The 19180-nt window shown below is 38.2% G+C and overlaps 1 protein-coding gene across 1 annotated transcript in view; it reads left to right on the top strand.

The window, feature by feature from the left end:
- The first annotated feature begins 442 nt into the window (after window positions 1-442).
- The window catches only part of KCNH8 (potassium voltage-gated channel subfamily H member 8), a 200334-nt gene continuing 181596 nt past the window's right edge, over window positions 443-19180 (top strand). Inside the window, exon 1 of the mRNA XM_026103866.2 lies at window positions 443-557. Coding sequence (XP_025959651.2) covers window positions 482-557 — 76 coding nt within the window. The 5' untranslated portion in view covers window positions 443-481. The remainder of the gene's footprint in view (window positions 558-19180) is intronic.

Below are 19180 nucleotides of genomic sequence, written 5' to 3'. Positions count from 1 at the left end.
CCGCCCCCCCCCCTTTTTTGTCCTTTCTCTTCACTTTCCCGCCCCCCCCCCCCGCCTTTTTCGTCCTTTCTCTTCACTTTCCCGCTCACCCCCAGCCCATCCTCCCTCAAGACCGCCTGCTGGCGGTCCGCCCCCGCCTTTCGCCGCGCGCCCCCGCTCCTCTCTGGGAGGGCAGGAGAGGGCGGCGGCGGCCCGGGCGCCCCTTTGCGCCGGGCCTTGCCTGGCCCGGCCCGACCGCCAGTGGCGGAGGCTGGCGCGGCCGGGAGGGCTCTGCCGCGCCGCGGGCTGCCGGGCGCGGGGCTCCGGCGCTGAAGACGACGCGGCGGCGGCGTCCCCATCCCCCTCCGCACCGCCCTCCCCGTCCCTCCCACACGCCCCCCTCTCCCTCCGCCCCCCCCTCCCCCGGGCGCCCTCTGCACTTTCTTCTCCAGCCACCCTTGTAGGCAAACTTTGATGGGGAATTTCGCACCACGCTGGAAAAATGCCGGTTATGAAAGGATTACTGGCACCCCAGAACACCTTCCTGGACACAATCGCTACCCGGTTTGACGGCACACGTGAGTCTGGGTCTGAGGCGGGCGTCGGCGCCAGCCGCTCAGGGAAGGGGATCCTGCGAGTACGGAGTTATCTGTAAATAAAGCAGGAGCCTTTTCTCCTTCCCCTCCCTCTTCAGGGGGTTTCTTTGGTACTAGAAGCCGCCAAGGAGGGGGTGGAGGCGAGGCAGCTCCCAGGCTTTCCCACTCTCCTGCCTGTCTTTTCTGCAGCTTTGCAGGTGGGGACCGTGTTGGGCCCCTTCCCCTCGCGGTGCCGCGCTAAGGCTCAGCGCGGGGACAGGCAGGGCCGGTGCCGGGGAGACCGGTGCCGGGCGTGCCAGGATCGCGGCAGCAAAGTTGTGCACGGGGCTGGGGCTTCCCTCCTGCCCGTCTGCTGCAGCTCGGCAGGCAGCCCCGGAGCGCTGAAGAGACTGTGGGGGGAAGGCAGGCTTCAGAGCTGAACAGGGCTCTGCAAGGAAGGTTTGAGGGGTTGTTTTTTTTTTTTTTTTCCTTTTCTTCCGCCCACCCTTAAACCTCTACAAAAGCTTAACCAAGTAAATCGGGCTCTGCAATGGCCGGAGGCTGTGGCCGGGGCTGTTGAGGAAGGCTCTTCGGGCGGCGCCGCTGCAGCACCCTGGACAGGTCCCGTGGCAATGCGGCCCCGGACCGCGTTATCGTCGCGCCCGCTCCCTCCCGAACGGCCGGCTCGGCGCTCAGGCTTGGTGCTGCTGTGGGAAGCTGATTGCTCCTTTCAGCTGTTGGTCAGGAACTGTCTGTATCTTACACACAAGAGCGAAGAGGAAGTAGGGGCCAAAATGAACTCCCTTCCCTTTAATCCCTCCCCGCCGCACCCCCCCCCCCCCAAAAAATAAACCCACCAAACCAAAACCCCGGAGAGATTCAAAGTGGAGAACAAATAAACTCTGTTTTGAGTTGCTGCCAGTTGTTCCTTGACTGGGAACGTTGTAGTCTAACTGGCGTGAATGTTTGATACCTCCTTGATCATATATTTGTTAGCATTCTATGACTGTTTCAGAGTTAGGCTGTGATTAAGACAACTGAACTTTTACAACTTACTGATGCAATAATTAAACGTCAAAAAAGTGATAATCACTGAGGTAAATTGCAGACACAGAGAACTACATGATAACTGTTCTACTAGTCTGAGGATAGGCAGCTAATGATGATTCAGGGCTGTGTGTAGTTGGTACCTGATTACAAAGCAATCCCCCTTAAGACTACTTAGATGTACCTGTAAATTCCTTCTGTCAGAGAATACACTACTCAGTTCTTGCCCACGTTTTCTATAAAGTGCACAGGTATTATTTACTACATATGAAAGAATGTAGCTCTGATAGGAGTTTTGTTGCTGATACTGCCACTTGCCAGAAAAGCAGTACTTCCTCACTGTGTGCTCAGGACCCTTGGCAGTGGCTTACTTTCAAAGGATCGAGCACACAGCCTGTGAGCTATATGCACAAACATTTCACAGATTCTATTTTGTTCTTCAAAGGTCCAATTTAACAAGCAGCATTAGTGATGACATGCAGATTTTTATTAAATAAACACTAGCGAAATGTCTAATCACTATGTTCTCAGTGACACCAACAGACAAGTATGATAGAAAGTTCATTGCTTAGCTGACTTTTATGACCACATGTAGTGACTTTCTTTAAGTAATAATTCTACTAACCTTTATAAATTCAATTGGACCAATCTTCTCTTAAGCAAAAAGCATCATACCTGGTTGTCTCACTTTGAAATTTCTAATGCTAGCAATTCTAGTGCTACTTTTCTTGGGATGTAATAAATACCAAATTACATGTTTTCCCCTAAGTACCTCAAGAAAATATTTCATGGTGGACAGTTAATATTCATTTAACTGCAAGTTTTGCCTTTTAGATAGAGTTTCACAATTTGGCTTAAATATTAAATTCTAAATCATTTAGAAGGTATCACCGTACAGCTATTGACTTTCAAAATGTTCCCAGAAGTTCACAAAGAAAGTCATTTTATGGACTACATCATCTGGCATCTATTGGAGCTTTCTTTTCTGGAGCATGGTGCTATTCTATGGAAAATCAACAGCATGTGACTCCTAATTTACGGAATAACATAACATCTCTCTTTAGAGTGCTAGAGTGAAGAGATGAATCAATAATGTTTTTAAACTCTATTTTTCTGAAACCAAATTATGTATGCCAATGCATATCATAGCTCAATTTAAAATCTACAGAAATAAGTCCTGGCCCCTTGCTTTGCTTTGATATGGCATAAAATTTTCTTTTAAAAATGAAAGATTTAAAATGTAAGAATATTGAATGTTTAACTTAAGAGAATTCTTGTTCAAATAAAGATGCACAGTTTTGAAAAGTATTAATATATGAGCACTAAAAAGAAACATTAAACCAAATTTTTGCTCATTTAAGTTGTCCAAGTGGTATTCCTGAGAATGTTCAGGTGGCTAAAGTTAGGAATAATACTGGTGTGTAATCCTTGTAGCAATTGGTCCTATGTGTTACCAGTGTTATGGGGATACAGGCTGTGAAAGGAATATAAACTATATATGGCAGTGAACTAGGGTCTTTCTTCTGTGAAATACTTTGACCTCATATGTGATGATATCTTAGAGTTAAATACAATTTTGTGTTAAAGGGTGTCTTACTAGTATTATTTTCTATTGTAACATAGTCTGTGGTTAACAAACCTCCTTTTATTTTAAGCCTCTGGGAAGGATATATTATGTTGTCATCACTGATAGACTAATCCACCAATGCATCTTTAATCCAGAAGGGGGATAATTCCAATTCCGGGCAACAGTGCAAAAAAGGATTCCAGATAATATTAAAAAATATGCTTTGCTTTGCATAGTGCTTTCCAAAAATTCATGCATAGAATAGGTTTTTGATTTTTACTGTTGCAACAATGTATTTCTGATTAGCAATTATGAATCCTGTTATGGAAATATTTGCAAATATCAAAAAAGTTTAGATAATATACTGCTTGATAATTGCTTCAGCTACTCACAGTTCTCATACTAGATATATTGTTACATGTATGTTACATATATGCATTCTTTCCATGTCAAAACAGTGAAAGTATGCTAAACAAAGAGAATTAGATTTACACTGTGATGGCTCTTGGATGTGCAGGATATCCCAGAGACCTTCTTTGGCAAAGTTCCCATTACCTGCCTTGTGTGCATGGAAGAACGGCATTAAGGCTCTGTCTATCCAGATTTCCATGACGGAGCTCTTGGGTTTGCCTATGTGCTTTTACACCTTCATGTGATTACAACCCTGAACTGTCTTTCGTGTGCCTGGCGCAGTAGCTTTTGTCAGTATATTCTTAAAGTACTTTTATTTTTTTTCCTCCTGTATAAACAAGCACCAGGTCATCCAAGCACTTTTCCCCCACTCTGTTAACAAGGTGTTTATGATTTATTTCTCTCTCAGGAAAACAAACAAGCAAATACAATTTGAAATGGTTATCTTTTCATTTCTTTTCAAATTTTCAAGTCAAAAATATTATTTTCCAATATGAAAACATTTTAAATAAGCCCAGGATTCAACCCCCCAAATATTATGAAAGTAAATGTTTGAAGTTGATCATTTATCCCTTTTTAATGGAATATTCTCACATTTTTGCTTCTCTAATTTAGGTTAGGAAAAATATTCAGAAATGGCTACATGGTAGGAAAATATCTTTCTCTTCCATTTTAAGATCCATATCTTCTTTAAAAAAATAGATAAATCCACACCAGAAGTGGCTGTTTCTGCTAATTCATGACACTTTCTTAGGGAGCAAAGCCTAACAGCAAATGGCTTCATTAATTTGTCAAAAAAAAAAAAAAAAAAAAGCATGAATACTTTGAATGGTATCATTATACTATACTCTAAAATGACAGCTGAAGTTCTATAATTATCTCCCATGTTTATCAATTATGATCAGTTTCCAAATTAAGTGCGTACTTCCACATCCTTAGTAACAATCTTACGTGATCGATCTAATCCAAGATCAGGCTGGTTTTGTTCCTTCTTGCTCCTTATTTGTAGAACAACTTCTGCTTTCAGATTTGTTTTTCAGTTATACATTGATGGACTTATATGTAGGCTGTTTGTCATTGCTGAATTTACTCAGGTATTAATGAACAGAACTTTGTCAGTAAGCAGGAATTTTTGTAGTTGTGTGTGAGTTTTATTTTTTTCTTTTTCTTTTTCTTTTTTTTTTCTCCTTATCAGCCTAATGGATCCAGTTATCACAGCTGCTTTAGTTACTCCTAAGGGATGATCAAAAGGTACCTGGTGAGAACACACCATATCATGAGCATATCATATGTCATGTTGGTGTGCTTCCACTTGCCTCTCATTTTGAAAAGGGTTGTCTCTTTTTGCATAGTCAGCAGTTGAGACAGACCTGAAAGCCTTTATATGTATTGATCTTGCCAGTTTGCAGGGGCAGATAGCTTGCATTTCTGTGTTTTGTTTTGGGATTTTCTTTTTTCTTTTTCTTTCTTTTAATTGCATAAACAAACTAGTGTGTTGGTGCACCTTGGCAGGCCTTACTAACTTTCTGCTACTGTGTTACTACTTTCTGCTACTTTGTTTTCTGCTAAAACTGTGTATCTTACTTGGATTGAATCCTATCCTCGCTAGACTAGTCAATGTGCTGCTTAATCATAACATAATTATCACAAGAATATCAAAGGCAACAAAACACTGGCTACTGGTGATACTCTCAGCACTCCACCTGAATAGGCAAAAGGAATTGAAACAGTGGCAGGTGTAGGGAAAGCAACAGTTATACTTTCCAAGAGGAAGATGTTGTTGATCAAATACCATGTTCAGAAGTGTCCACCTCTCAAAGTCAAAAAGTCTCAAAGACAAAAGCCCATGATCAAGGAGGGGTGAAAGATTCAAAAACCTCAAAAACCACTGGCATTTAGGTCACCTATGAAGAAGCTTCCTAACAGTGACAAAAAATCTAATGGCCTGTCAAACTCGCCTTCAGAAGGAATAAAGGGGAACATGCAGTGAAGGTGGTCTAGCTCTTTTCAATAGAGATGAAGTTACTTGACCAGAGGCAAATTTACAAAGATAAACATTTACTTGGTCTTCTGTTATGCAAACTCATCTTCCCTCTTACTTATATGCTTGGATAAGCAATGCTTTGTTTGTGTTGGAGCTGGACAAAAGCCATACTATTTCCTTTATTGACAATATATATTTTTGCAGTGACAAATACATCGTTCATTTAAAACAAAGGAAACATTTTCCTTTCTGCACTTGCCTCGGTAAGACATAGCTTGTGTTGCAGCTTACTGTAGCTCTGATGCTTAAAAAAAGAAAAAAAAAAAAGAATTTGAATATAAACAAGGGGTCAGATGTTGGAATCCAGTCTGCTTTGTGCTGTTGCTTGTCACTGAAAGTCACTGAGAGACTAGATTAAGCAGCTACTTGAAAAATATCTCCCTCTTATTTCTTCCCAAGGGTTGGGGGTGAACAACCCTATAATCCAAGACTGTTTTATTTGGATGATCTCTGCTTTCAGCAAGTATAACTTCCAATCTGAAGAAGAACTGGAATTAGAAATAGAAGAAGGTAATAGACCTGAAAGATCCAGAACCACAGGGTTTTAGAGGCATATTCAGACAATATTTTTGAACTAATTTTTGAGTTCTGAGCCAGAGAATCTGGTCAGAGAGGTGAGAGTGTGCAGGTGTCACTTTTAAAGTCTACTCACTTTTAAGGATAGAATTGTTCCTTAAATCATAAGATTTGTCATTAATGTATGTTTTATTCAGAGAGTGTGCTATTGCTGGGAAAAAAAATGGTGTATTTGAATTAAGTCAGATGGTTCTATCCTCTTTCTGTTCTACCTAGAAGAAAGATAGAATGATAATCCTGCCACATATCCATCCAGAGGGAAGAGAAAGCTGTGTAACTCATTAAATGCACCGTTTCTAAGTCTAAGGTGTCAGATTAATGCTCATGAAATAAAGCCGGACTGGTAATACACACTGTTATTCCAGAAGGAAACTCTGTATCTGAATTCAATATGACCATTTGAAATTTAGGAGTGGAAGAGTCGCTAAGGAAGTGTGGGGTTTTTTGTTTGTTTTGTTTCGGGTTTTTGTTTTTTTTTTTTTTTTGGCTCAGTCTAAGAATAATATCTTCAGTATTGTTTTGGGGTGGATTTTCATACATGAGCCTAAGAAATCTGACACTCAGTTTTGTTCTAATCACTGCACTGTGTGTTTGAAATGGCATATATTTGAATGCACGTATATTTGTCATGGATTACAGAACAAAGTCCTTATAGGAATTCTAAATCTTAGATGATTACCAGTATTCCCACAGCAGTTACACTGGGGAAGAAAAAAGACCAGATTTACAGATGTATGATACCATTTTCCTCTTTGAGTAAAAAAAAAAAAAAAAAAAAGACTACATAAACTTACTGTGAAAGTAGAATTAGCTCATTGTTATCATCACATTTATACATTTAACATCTATTTTATCCTATTTTTATTCTGTTTATGCAGGTAGATGTTTTATAGACGTTCTCAGGTTTTTTTGGATGCAAAGCAGATGTGCCCAAAGTATTGCTCAAAGTAACAAAACAATAGAAATATGACAAACACACTGCCTCAAACACCTGCTGAAGAGTAAACAATTAGGATATATTTGCATGAATATGTTGCAATAGATCAGGAAAGGTGTAGGGGTTTACAGAGCATTAACTATTACTATTTTACGCATGTTCTTAATCTGATGCAATGTATTTTTTGAAAGAAGAGTAAGTTATCTTGCATGTATTACACTAGCTGCAGCCTGAAAAGATGAACACAAGGACTTGCTACAGCAATTCAGTGTGTTCACAAGCTAGTTTACCTTGTCATGATGTGTTCAAGCGACCATAAGTTAAGAACAAACTGTTCCCAAAGTAATATTGTTTCTGGCCTACTCAATCTGAAAAATAAAAAATATTAGAGAAAAAGAGGAGGATGGTTAAAGAAACAAAGAAATCATTCTCAAACTACAGGCAGGAGGGATACTTCCTCAGCAGAAAAATCTTCTTTTGGAGTTTCTCTTGCCAAGTGCTTCTGACTCCCTCTGTTTTCCATGATAGATAATAGTGTTCGAAGGCTTTGTAACAGGTGTTGTTTTTAAAATACTAGCATGTTCAGCATGGAATTTAACATTAAATGTCTTCTGACCATCCATAAAACTTTAAGCTTGGCTGCCAATCACTTCAAGGAGTTTTGAAAACAATTGCAATTATGGAGAAACACTTTGTCTTCCCTCTCGATCTTAGGGGACCACATTTCTTAAAACAAGCCCTGCATTTGCCTTATGACATTGCAATGATTTTCCCCTTTTCAAGGAAGGGGGGAGTCACTGGTGGCCTTTTTCTTTTCTCTTCCCCCCCTCCCCCCCAGTCTATTTTATTCTAAGTGGCTGCTTAAGACTATACCTAGAGGTTCCTGATCCTCTCTGAGACCCACAGATGAGTCAGGTGTCCCTGAGTCTTTAGGAGACATTTCCCAACAGAACACGTTTTCAAGAGTTCGTGGCATACTTAATTATTTTCCATTAGTATTCTTCATCAGATGATATAAAAATGTTCAGAATTCTGATATATTTTATGCTTACCGAAAGTAACTCTTTTTTTTGTAAAGATGAACAATATCTTAAAGGAACGTGCTCACTCTATGTAAGGAAGCAAGCAAATGAGCAGTAACGAGGATAGATAGCCAAGGGACTTGTTCTAGGAGACTTCCAAAATCTCTGCTTGAGAGACTTGAACAGAATGCAAGAGGAAACTGGTTCTCTGCATTCGTCTGTCTTTGAGAAACTTAGGAAAAGTATTGAAAATATGGGTAAAACAACTGTCATTACCATTCAGGTTTTTCACAGAATTTTGCAGTGGAAATATTAACTGGCAACATGCAAAGTAACTTTTTATTTTGGTCAAAATGAAAGAAATGAAAATGCAGTTCTAAAAATTGCTGGCCTACCTCTGCTCTCAATGCAGCCAAGAGGAAGTCTATTCCCACTACTGTCAAAGTACTGACTTCAGTGAGAATTGAAGTGTTCAGGCAGAAGTTTCACCACAACATTGTAGTATTTTTCAAATCCCTAGCAATAGATTTTAACATTTTTGCAAATAAAGTCAGAGTCTATTTCTTAGAGTGAATTCAGATGTACCCCACAGAGATCACTGAAGTTGCATCAGAATCTTGTTTAGGTAAACCAAGAATCTGGCCCCAGGCCCTTACATGATTAATCCTTCCAAATAGCAGCTAAACTTTTCTTATTTTTTCCAGTAAAGGCATTAGAAAAATACTCATGTGTTATGTACTAATTTTTTTTCACAGTACTGAGCATAAAATAGAAATACTAAAACAGATAACTAAAGTCTGTCATTCAGGAAATGTGAATTAATATGCTCCTCATGACAGAACATGAAATACTGGGAAACGCACTATTTCAGAATTCACGACATTTGAAGAATAGCTAAAACAAATTTATTCATAGAGCCAACAAATAGGAAGACAAAACAAAAGAAAATTTGTTGTCACACAATAATGTCAGCCTTTTATTTCTTTTTCTTTTTTCTTTTTTTTTTCTGAGAGAGGGGGAGAGAGAAGGAGAGAAAGACAAAATGTGTAACAAATGTAGATACATCCATGCATTGAATAGGCCTTCCCTGTATCTGAAGAAGAAAAAGCTGGAAGAAAAAAGCTTGTGACACAATATTTATCTCTAATTTTGTTTCAACAGTTAATATTGCTTTTTAATTTTACCATAAATCTTATTTCTCGTAAAGATAAATTTCAGTATTTTGATGTATTATCTTTCAGGTAATGTAGTCAATTTTGAGGTGGTATAATACAAAGCTGTAACTGTACCCTCTTGTAGAGAAAATAATTTCCAGGACATCAGCATTAAATTCACCTTTTTTTTAGGTGTTAGTTATGACTGCTAGTAGTCTAGGTTTCAGCTCTTAGGACTTCTAAAGGTTGAAAGTTGCCAGTCTTATTATTTTGCTTCTCCTTCAAGTTGAACCTGTAAAAATACAGAAAGATTTATCTGGACAGCATGAACCTGTAACTCATTATTACTGTTTTTTGTATGCCCTTTTCTTTTCACCCTCCGTATCCCTAACAGCTTGTTATGGTATGTGACTAGACATACTTTCTTATTACATGTATATGAAAGAGCATTCCAACCTTGTCATTTTGTCACTTATTCGGTTTTTACAAATACAAAATTGTCCTAAGATAAATAGGTTTCCTTCTCTCTCTCTTTCTCTCTCTCTCTCTGTCTCTCTAAATGTCAGATGTCTCCTGTGATCAGAAAGGTATTTGCATAAACTGTGCCTTTTTTCACATACTGGAATTAACAATGATAAGAAATATAATGGGAGTACTACTCTGTTTTAGAAGGTATTTGGGGGGGGGAGGGGGGAACAAGCTGCTTTGTGAAAGATCAGACACCTTCTTCAGTGGCTAAAGACTATCAGATCAATAATAATCACAGTATTTCAGTACTAAGTTAATTTTTTTTTATGATCCAAATGAAAATACATAGTATTTTAACCTATCACTTCCTTCTGATTGTAGACACTAAGTATGAGAGATGATAGGATAGTCATTCCATTTATTAAACAGTGGATTACTTAGGTATTGAGATGAAAGATCTTAAGGCTAGCTAATTTGCTAGGAGTTTGGATTGTCAATTTTTCTTTTCTGCTTCAAGAATGGTGGGAAGAATCACATTCTTTGTGAAACCTGAAGTTCTAGAACAATGTGTTAGGCATGTCAGTAAGTAAAAGTTCAAGGTGGGAAAAATATAGTCAGTAAATACTAATGTAAGAGTCTAAGCTATGCCTTAACCAAAAATAAGGAAAATTAATAGGACTACTGACGTTGAAAGGAAAGCATATGGGTCCTGATTGTCTACCACAGTGCTGTAGTAATGGGGCAGTATGGGAGGAAAAAAGTGATAGAATAAGTACACTTGGGCTCTGTATTTTGGGGGCTGTTCAAAGTCTTACTGTAAGTTAGTGTCTGTGGTTTCAAAACATATTATGGCTTTAATGGCCCTTTGTAAAGCAAATTCTCTTCTTAGTCATGCTGTTTCTGCATTTGAAATAGAAAGCAGCATGCATTAGACATCCCAAATCTTTTTTATTATCCTGCATTTTTATAGACATACTTAACATTTTTTTTAAACAAGTGGACTTTGTATGAGATTTTCAGAATTCATTAGGAGAATCTGGCTATGCTGATAACCCTGTGCTGCATGCAAGACAGTAAGCTAACTACTTTCAATCCACACTCTGCATCTCTTGCCAACAAAATCTTGCCTGGAATAGGCAGACAGTAGCATTTACATCATCTTACACTGAGTCCCTCAAAGAAGCATCCCAGTAGACTTGTCTGCCTCGTGTCAGCTATGGGACATCACTGTAGTGCAGTATGAGACAAAATATGGAGGACTGATCCTTCCCAGACTTACATGTGGGGCTGTGCTAAAGGTGGTGCTGGTAAACGTTTTCTTCCAGACTTTCTGTGGGTAGTTTGTACTTGAGTGCAGGCTTGCATCCAAATATTTGAATAGCTTTGGAATCCCTATGACGGACTGACTTTTTTGGTTTTTTTTTGTTGTTGTTGTTTTTCTCCCCTCTCTCTCTCTGTTTGAATCTGATTTTCATCTGCAAATCCACTATCAATTACAAATAATAAATTGCTAACTCATTTTTTTAACTAATGCCAATAGTCCTAAGTGCCACATGATTTTTGTAGAAAGCAGGCTACTCCCTTTAAAATGTATTAAAAACCTTTAGGAAAAACTAGATTATAAATAACTTTAAAAATATATAAAATGGGTTTTATAGGTTTTTTTCTTTACAGTATGAACTGGAGATGGACTGATTTGCAGAAGGAAGGATGTAGTCTTATGCGGTAAGGTGTACAAGTCATCTTTAGGCAAGAAAAGAAGGGATGCAGCAGCAGCTAAGAAGCTGTGGTTCCCTAATCAGATTGTTGAGTGAGCAGTGGGTAGCAGTTTGGAATGAACTAAATGGAAAGAACACTGTTGAAAGCTTGACTTTTGTGCAGAATAAGGCCAGAGTAAATGTTACTGTGAATTGCTACACTCACTAGAGGACTAAATGTGTGCAGTCTTCTCTTCTCTCAGAGACTGAGAGGAGTCCTCTCAGGGACAGTGGTCCTACTCTAGCACCCAATATAAAGTGATCGGGCAGTCAGATCCCTGGGTATCATAGGCGAACATATCTTCTTGGAGAATATTTAACCACTGAAAACAATAAATTGAGTCTTTAATTGTATTGTCACTTCTAGCTGATGGATGTGGGGGAAACACAGGGGGAGGGAGGCAAATAAGTCAGGTGGGTGACTTGGTGAAAAAGCACGGTAAGAATTGACCACTTGCTTTCCTTTGCTATTATTTTTTGTATAAAAGACTACTGAAAAAGGGAATGAGGAACCAGTGTGGGGGTCTTTATTTATTTATTTATTTTTCTTTCCTCCTTGATTGGTTGGTTTGTGGTCTCTTTCTTTTGTTTTTTATTTAACTGACTTTAGTTTTTGTCTGGATAGCACTTGTCTTATATATTCATAAACTTACGCCATACATGTCCGAAACTAATATTAAATTTTCCTCCCTCCAAACCATGTTAAGAAATTCTAGCACTAGTGACCTTTCCATTTTTTTGTAATGCCTTATGGAAGGTAGTGTATGCTAAACGCTGATGAAGGTATATTTTAAACATACACATGAATTGTTCCACTATTACTAATTCTACCTTTTTTTTTGATATCATGTCAGATTATTATTATTTATCTAATCTCACCTGAAATATAACCAGTAAACTGAAATAAGCATTTTATACAAGAGTGAGTATGATCACTGGCAGTAATCATAGGACAAGGAAAAGATTTTCTCCAAAGAAAAGAGAGGGAAAAGAGAAAAACAGCTGCTATATGCATCATTGAAGTAAGGTGCAGAGTATAGGTAAACAGTCCAACTAGCAATCTCACCAGTGAATAGTACAACCAGTGTCTCTTCCAGGAAAACAAGGAATAGATTTTGAAAATTATTAGCCACCTAAATAAATAGTCTGGCACTGTGTTCATTCTTTCGTCTTTTACACTTACTCTGCTTTTTAAAACACAATTTTCCCTGTTACTAATTCTCTTTAGACAGGGTCCTCCTATTGGAAGGCAGAAAGATGAAGGCAAGAAAGCCTGACAACAGAAGCATTGTATGACCCACACCATAATGGACAGATCTTAATAAGCTAAGTTTGGGGAGTTGAGTGAAATAATTACAAGGAAAGCTAAGAGGTTAGAATTAATTGGGGGAATTACAGCAAGTTTTATTCCCACACTGATGTAATTCATGTGTCATTTTCTGTGAACTGTCATTGGAAAAAATAAGTTTAGGGGTACAGTTAAAGGTTATAAGACACATTCTGCCACCCTTGCACACCCTGTTCTATTTTGAACTGACTTTTGAAGGTGAGTGAGAATCAAGAAACATTTTATATAATATATATCTATAAAATAATATGAAAATAAATAAATCACAAACATGAAGGTATTGTCCTGGATATCTCCTAAGCTTTTTGACGCTCAGAAGTGATGAAATTTATTGCTCATGTTAAATTAAAATATACATAGTAATTATTCTAATGAAAATATCTTTCTAAACTAAAGTTAATGAGAATTAATTTTATAATATTTCTTAGTTTGATAGGTGCTATGTTTACAGCTATTAAACTTTAACATATCACTGTGCAGATCACAGCAATTCTATTTCATCTGTTTTAATGCTCACTGTATTGTACTAGGCTGTGTAGCATTTGAATGTTTGGAGGTTCATTTATCACGGTTAATTTGCAGCTTCCAGAGAGAGTTTGTGAATGACACAATAAACTAAATATAATAATGGACGAGTTTATTCTTGAAATCAGCTGCCTGCTGATAGCTTTTTCAGGCTTCGGAAGCATAGTTTCTGGGAGTAATACACTGAGGCGAGTTTTCTTAGAGCTTGACTGTGAACAAATGGAATCTGTCCAGTTTAGCAGACCTCACAAGTATTTTCTTCAATCCATACGACAATGCCATCTTGGGCCATGTGACATGGAATCTCTTGCACTGAGGCTGCAAAAAGTGAAATGCTTTCCAGCCTGGCTTAGTGCAGCTACGTGGGATGCTGTCTTGCTGCAGGGAAGCTCCAATGCTCTCTCTTGTTCCATGAACCTATATGCCACATCAGCACATGCTTAGCAGATCACATAATGGGGCACCTGACAAGAAAGAGGCTGGAATACTGTCCTGCGTGAGACTCAGGCTTATGTGCTGAGGTCATGAGGCAAGTGCCATTTATGTAAGATTAGCACATGAAATTTGACAGATCTGCACCTTGGTTCATTATAAAAAAGACTGTTGTAACATTCAGAGTGTACCTTCTATCTCAAGACACTTGTAAGGTGTGTTTCCTGCTCTGCTCAGACCTGTCAGTCTTGTATGTTCTGCTTCTGCCATACTGCTAGTGCAGTACGGTGCTCCCACTCTGGTTATGTTTTGGCTCTGTGTGATCCTGGAAAAAGATTAGGACCTAGGCAGGAGCTTAAGATCCTGAGTTGAGCACATGGCCTGTGTAGTCCGATATCCTCTGTCTCACAGGAGTCAGTAGGGAAAACCTAGAGGGAAGGTATAAGATATGGTACATCTTCAGAGTTGTTTTAACTTGGGTGACTTGTCCAGCTCTTGACAGCATGTTGTTCGGGAGGTCCCCATGCTAGAGTTTACGCCTCACCCACTGTATGTAATGGCCACTGATGGAATCAGCCTCTGTGGGTTGATGGGTCTAACCTTTTCTTGGAGCCGTTTCTACAGCTGATCTCTATAATGTCCAGCTGCAATACGTTCCACGATGTGATTATGCATTACTTGAAAATGAGATTTTCTGATTGTTTTAAAAATTCCCTTAGTTTGAGTTTTATGGAAGGCGGAGTGTAGCCACAACCTTATTCCTATCATGTGAAGCTAAGTGTGTGGAACAACTTGGGGGAGGGAGGAAGAAAAACTGAGTTTTCTTGCTCTAAACAAGTGCTCTGACACTAACCATTAGGAAGCCCCCTCTGTCTCAAGTGTAAAGTCATCTGGATCTGGACTGAAAGAAACAGCCATCTTTCCCCTCGAAGCACTCGTCCATTCCCTGTGCGGGTGTAGCAAGGGAATAGTGGACTTCCAGTGTCAGAACTCGCATCTCATAATTTTAGTTTTCCTGGTAAATCAGAAATAGCAGTATAATGCACATTTTTACCCTAGGCATTTACCCTGAGGATAGCTGTTCTTAGACAATGACTCCCTTTGTTGTAGTTGCCTGTTCTTTATAGTGATGACTTACCTCAGTCTTTGGTAGCTTAATGAAAGAACCCTTTTTTCCAGCCGTGCTAGGCAAAATGCCAAGGTCAGCAAGCTTTGCTCCAAAATAAGTAGCTGTACCAGCAAAGCTGTTCTCTGTATTGTTAAGAAAGTAGAATCATCCCCATAAAACAAGCTGTTTCTATACAAATTCTACTTCTTTCTGCCAGTGCTGCTACACTGCACTGAGGGATATCTTTGTTATTGTCTAATCTCTGAGTCTTCTGACTGAATTTGTACTTGCACTTATCAAGCATGCAATGTTATAATGAAAAAAAAATGTGGTTCTGAACTTCACTCTCTAATTATCTGAAATTTTGGATCAATTTTATAGTTTTATCAGATTTCAAGCTAACAAGTAACTTTCAGAAGCCTTTTGTATTTTGTTACTCAAGAAAGGGCATGATGATCAAAATACTTTCAGGATCTCTAGTAGCATCTAAATAGTTCTGTTACTCAGGTACAGTGGTAAAAGATTTGGTATTTGTAATGGAAGAGAAATAAAAGAGAGAAAAATGACAGAGGTATCTTAATTCCACAAGAGCCAAAAACTACCAGATACAATTATGAGACTGCCACAACCAAAAGCCACCCTTGCAGCATAAATGTTCCAGTCTTGGCATGAAATAGATGTATTTCACACCCTTAATTATTTTTGTGGGATCATTACTTCATGTGAATGACTTGTTTTACATGCTAAGCATGTTTCCACCCTTACTCTGTATTTCCAAAATTATGTTTGTAGAAGATACCTTAACAAGAGCATGATAGCAGAAAATGTTTCAGCTTAAATTTTACTGTTGACAAACCTGAAGGAACAAAACACAGAACTAGCTACTCTAGGTCACAGAAACTCATCCTGTATTAGAAATAGAAAGTAGCTCTATTTTTCTAATCTTGGAATGTTCTTAATCATCGAATCTCAAAGAAATGGAGGGGATTTTTTAGCAACAAGGGATTTGTAACAACCTACACTATGATGAAACAGCACATTTTTAAAGAGGAATCCTTCCTTTACTCACAGTGCATATATTTCATAACATTAATGCTCAGTCAGCAAGACAAAATCTTTTCATATAAATGTTGCAGTAAATGTCCAGGGGAAAAATGTTCCTATAAAAATGTAGTTTCTACTTTCCAAAAAGTTCCTTCAATAATGCAACCCTCAGAATAAAATTAAAAGAAAATAATATAAGTGTTTAAATGAGAAAAAAAAAAAAGAACTAAATAAAGGAACCCAGAGAAGTGACTATTAAACAAACAAGCTTAAAAATAAATAAAAATATGGCAATAATTATTTTCCATATTTTTGTCACTGTCACATGTTTCATAACTTCAGGATTGCTATGACAGGTTCTAGCCCACAGTGTGAAGCATCAGGAGCAGATGAGAACAGTAGCTTTTACTGATATTGACTCCATTTTTTGATGCACAGCTGAATTTGTTTTCAGTCTCCAAAAACAATATAACTATTGTAATGTGTCCTGGTCTGTCTTTCTGTTTCTGAAATCATCAAGACCGGCTTTAGCCACCTGTGTGTATTGTAATTTCCCCCCTCCCCCCCCCAAAGATTAATTTATATAGTTCTTTCCTCTAAGATTAGGGACCTGAGGCCCAACTGCCTTTGTCCAAAGGTGGTTCCTGATTCTGCTCAGGTCAGCTGGGAAATTCCTTTTGCTAAGTACAAGAGAGCTATCCCCAAAGTGTGGGAAGGCTTACTTTCTCACTTGTTTGCAGAATGTTTTCCTCTCCATGACATTCACACTTTTTTTTTTTTTTAATGAGAAATGTGAACTTTCAGAGTCTAGCCTTGAACTGATCACTTTGAATAGGCAGTGATTCCAGCATTTAAAAATTGCTAAGGTATCAAATACAAAAATCTCTCTCTAGCTTTCCCAAATATGTGAAAGGGGAAACAAGTAATTCAGTGTGCCAAAGAGCCAAAGAAGCCCTGTTTCATCTTGCAGTAGAGCCTCTGTACAAATTGGCTGACACTCAATAAAGTTGAGCTGGCACTGAGGTTTCACGAAAACTGGGCATGAACAATTCCTCTCTTGGCTATTTCAATATTGCTGAAGATGGACAGGTGACTCAGTGTCAAGAAGGGGAGAGAGGGAGGAAGTCAGATGTGCGTGGGTAGCGCAATCAAATATGTTCTATTTGCTTTATGACAAAAACTAGCTACAGGTTAAAAATTTCTTAAGAGATTGAGCACACTACTATAGTAGTTTAAAGGCTATCCTTTATAACACTCACAAATGAATGCCTAACTGACTCTGCATTAACGGTTTCCAGGGTTAGACATGTTTGACTTCAGCATTCCAAAAGAAATGCTTAATCCTGTAACTTCTTCTCTTACGGCAGTAGATTCAAAATGAAAGAGTTAAAATGGTGGAAAAGATGTATAATAGCCAAGTATGTTAGTCGTCTTTCCTGTTATCTTGATGCAAGCCTTTTATTAAGGTGCTCTTCCTCCCTTTTTAGTTAACAAATTTCTTAATCTACCCCTCAGAAGTTTGAGCTGAAGGATTGGAGATGAGCTCTTTGTCAATCGAATATTTGGGAGTGGGATTTGAGTGATTCACCAGATTCACTTTCCTGATGAAAGATGCTCTGAAAGGTATGGTGAATTTGGTACTGTTTTTTTTGTTGTTGATTGGTAGGTTTTTTGGCACTTCAGCTAGATTAAGTTATTAACAGAATGGGGTTTTTTTTTCCTTTAGGAAAGTGCTTTTCTCTTTTGACTACAGAGGGAATCTTGGTTTCCTAAACTTAAATGCTTCTTGGATACACTTTACTTAGATGTCTAACGTAGACCATAGAACTACCCATCATAACTGCATAAAACTTGTGATAATCTTTGAATAGCCCTTCACAAATCTCTGATATCTCGAAATACTGCAATTAGTTATGTTTGAGAGTTACGTTCCGTTTTGCTTTTATGGAAGGCTCTCTTACAACACTGTCAAAGTTGTGCCTCTTGCTCTTAAGATGGGGAGAGTGAAAGAGAGTGGTCAAAGCAAGCTCCTTTGTCTTGTGTGAGGGGTTCCCCCTGCCCCCTCCTTCCCCCCATGCATCTGTTTGAAACAGATGGAACTTGAGCTAATTTCATCCGTAGAAATTACTGCTGAAGTTAACTGGAATAATTTATGCACTTGAAGCAGTTTAGAAATAAATGACACTTAAAGAAGTTATCTAGCAAAATTTTTACACAACTTCAGCTAAATCAAATATAAGCACATAAAAAGAAGCAGCCGGGGATAGCTTGTAGATATGTCACACTTTTGAGAAAGGAGCAGAACTTGTACCTATAGATCTAACTCGCTTATATACAAGAAGGGCTTTCTTAGGTAGATGGCATATAGGTAGCAATTGATTGCAAGATATTTTCTGATAATTCAGATCATGACCAGGCTATTTATTAGGTGTTTAATGCCTTTAGTTTTGTGGAATAATGTTTGTATGCCTACAAGTATACTTAAGTGTGACCTTAACTAATTTAGGGGATTGTAGTGTGCTTCATATTTATATTTATTTTACAGTGCTAAAACAACTGTTGGTCGGCTGACCAATGAATTGCACATTGCAGGATACTAATCAATCATACAGTGTTTAGTAAGTTTTTCCCATGTAAAACTTCTCTTACGATAGTGGCGTTATTTGATATGCAGTATCAGAATGTTCTGTACTTACTAGAGTGTCTGTTCTAGGAAATGTTAAAATGGCCATTGAAGTAGCTTCCATATAAATTAAACAATCTGATATACCATTAAGTATTTTAAAATAGCTTTATCTACTATTAGGAAAAGATGCTTAGTTATATAATGTATTTATAAAAATCAGAACCATCAGAAGGACTTGTTAATATTTTAGGGATGCAGATTCAAATTTTTCCTTCAGAATTAATGACTGTAGATTGCCAGAGATTTATTATTAGAAAAAAAAGTTAGGAGAGTTTGCTTGGCTAAGCCTGCAGTTATATTAGCTGGTGTGGAAACTGGATAATAAGAAACAGGCCCTCCTGATATTTCTCAAAACACAGATACAAAATTAGTTTATACTTAGTCATCTGTCACTGATGAGTCTGCATACAATTTATGATTTGTAGCACATTATTTTTATAAATGACTTCATTCTTGTGAAAATTTATCTTTAATTTTCAACCAGATCTAAAGAATGAAGT

The sequence above is a fragment of the Dromaius novaehollandiae genome, chromosome 2 (assembly GCF_036370855.1).
Source record: "Dromaius novaehollandiae isolate bDroNov1 chromosome 2, bDroNov1.hap1, whole genome shotgun sequence".
NCBI classification, from domain to species: Eukaryota; Metazoa; Chordata; class Aves; order Casuariiformes; family Dromaiidae; genus Dromaius; species Dromaius novaehollandiae.
The sequence above is the reverse complement of the archived record's forward strand: the minus strand, read 5'-3'. Positions and strand labels throughout refer to the sequence as shown.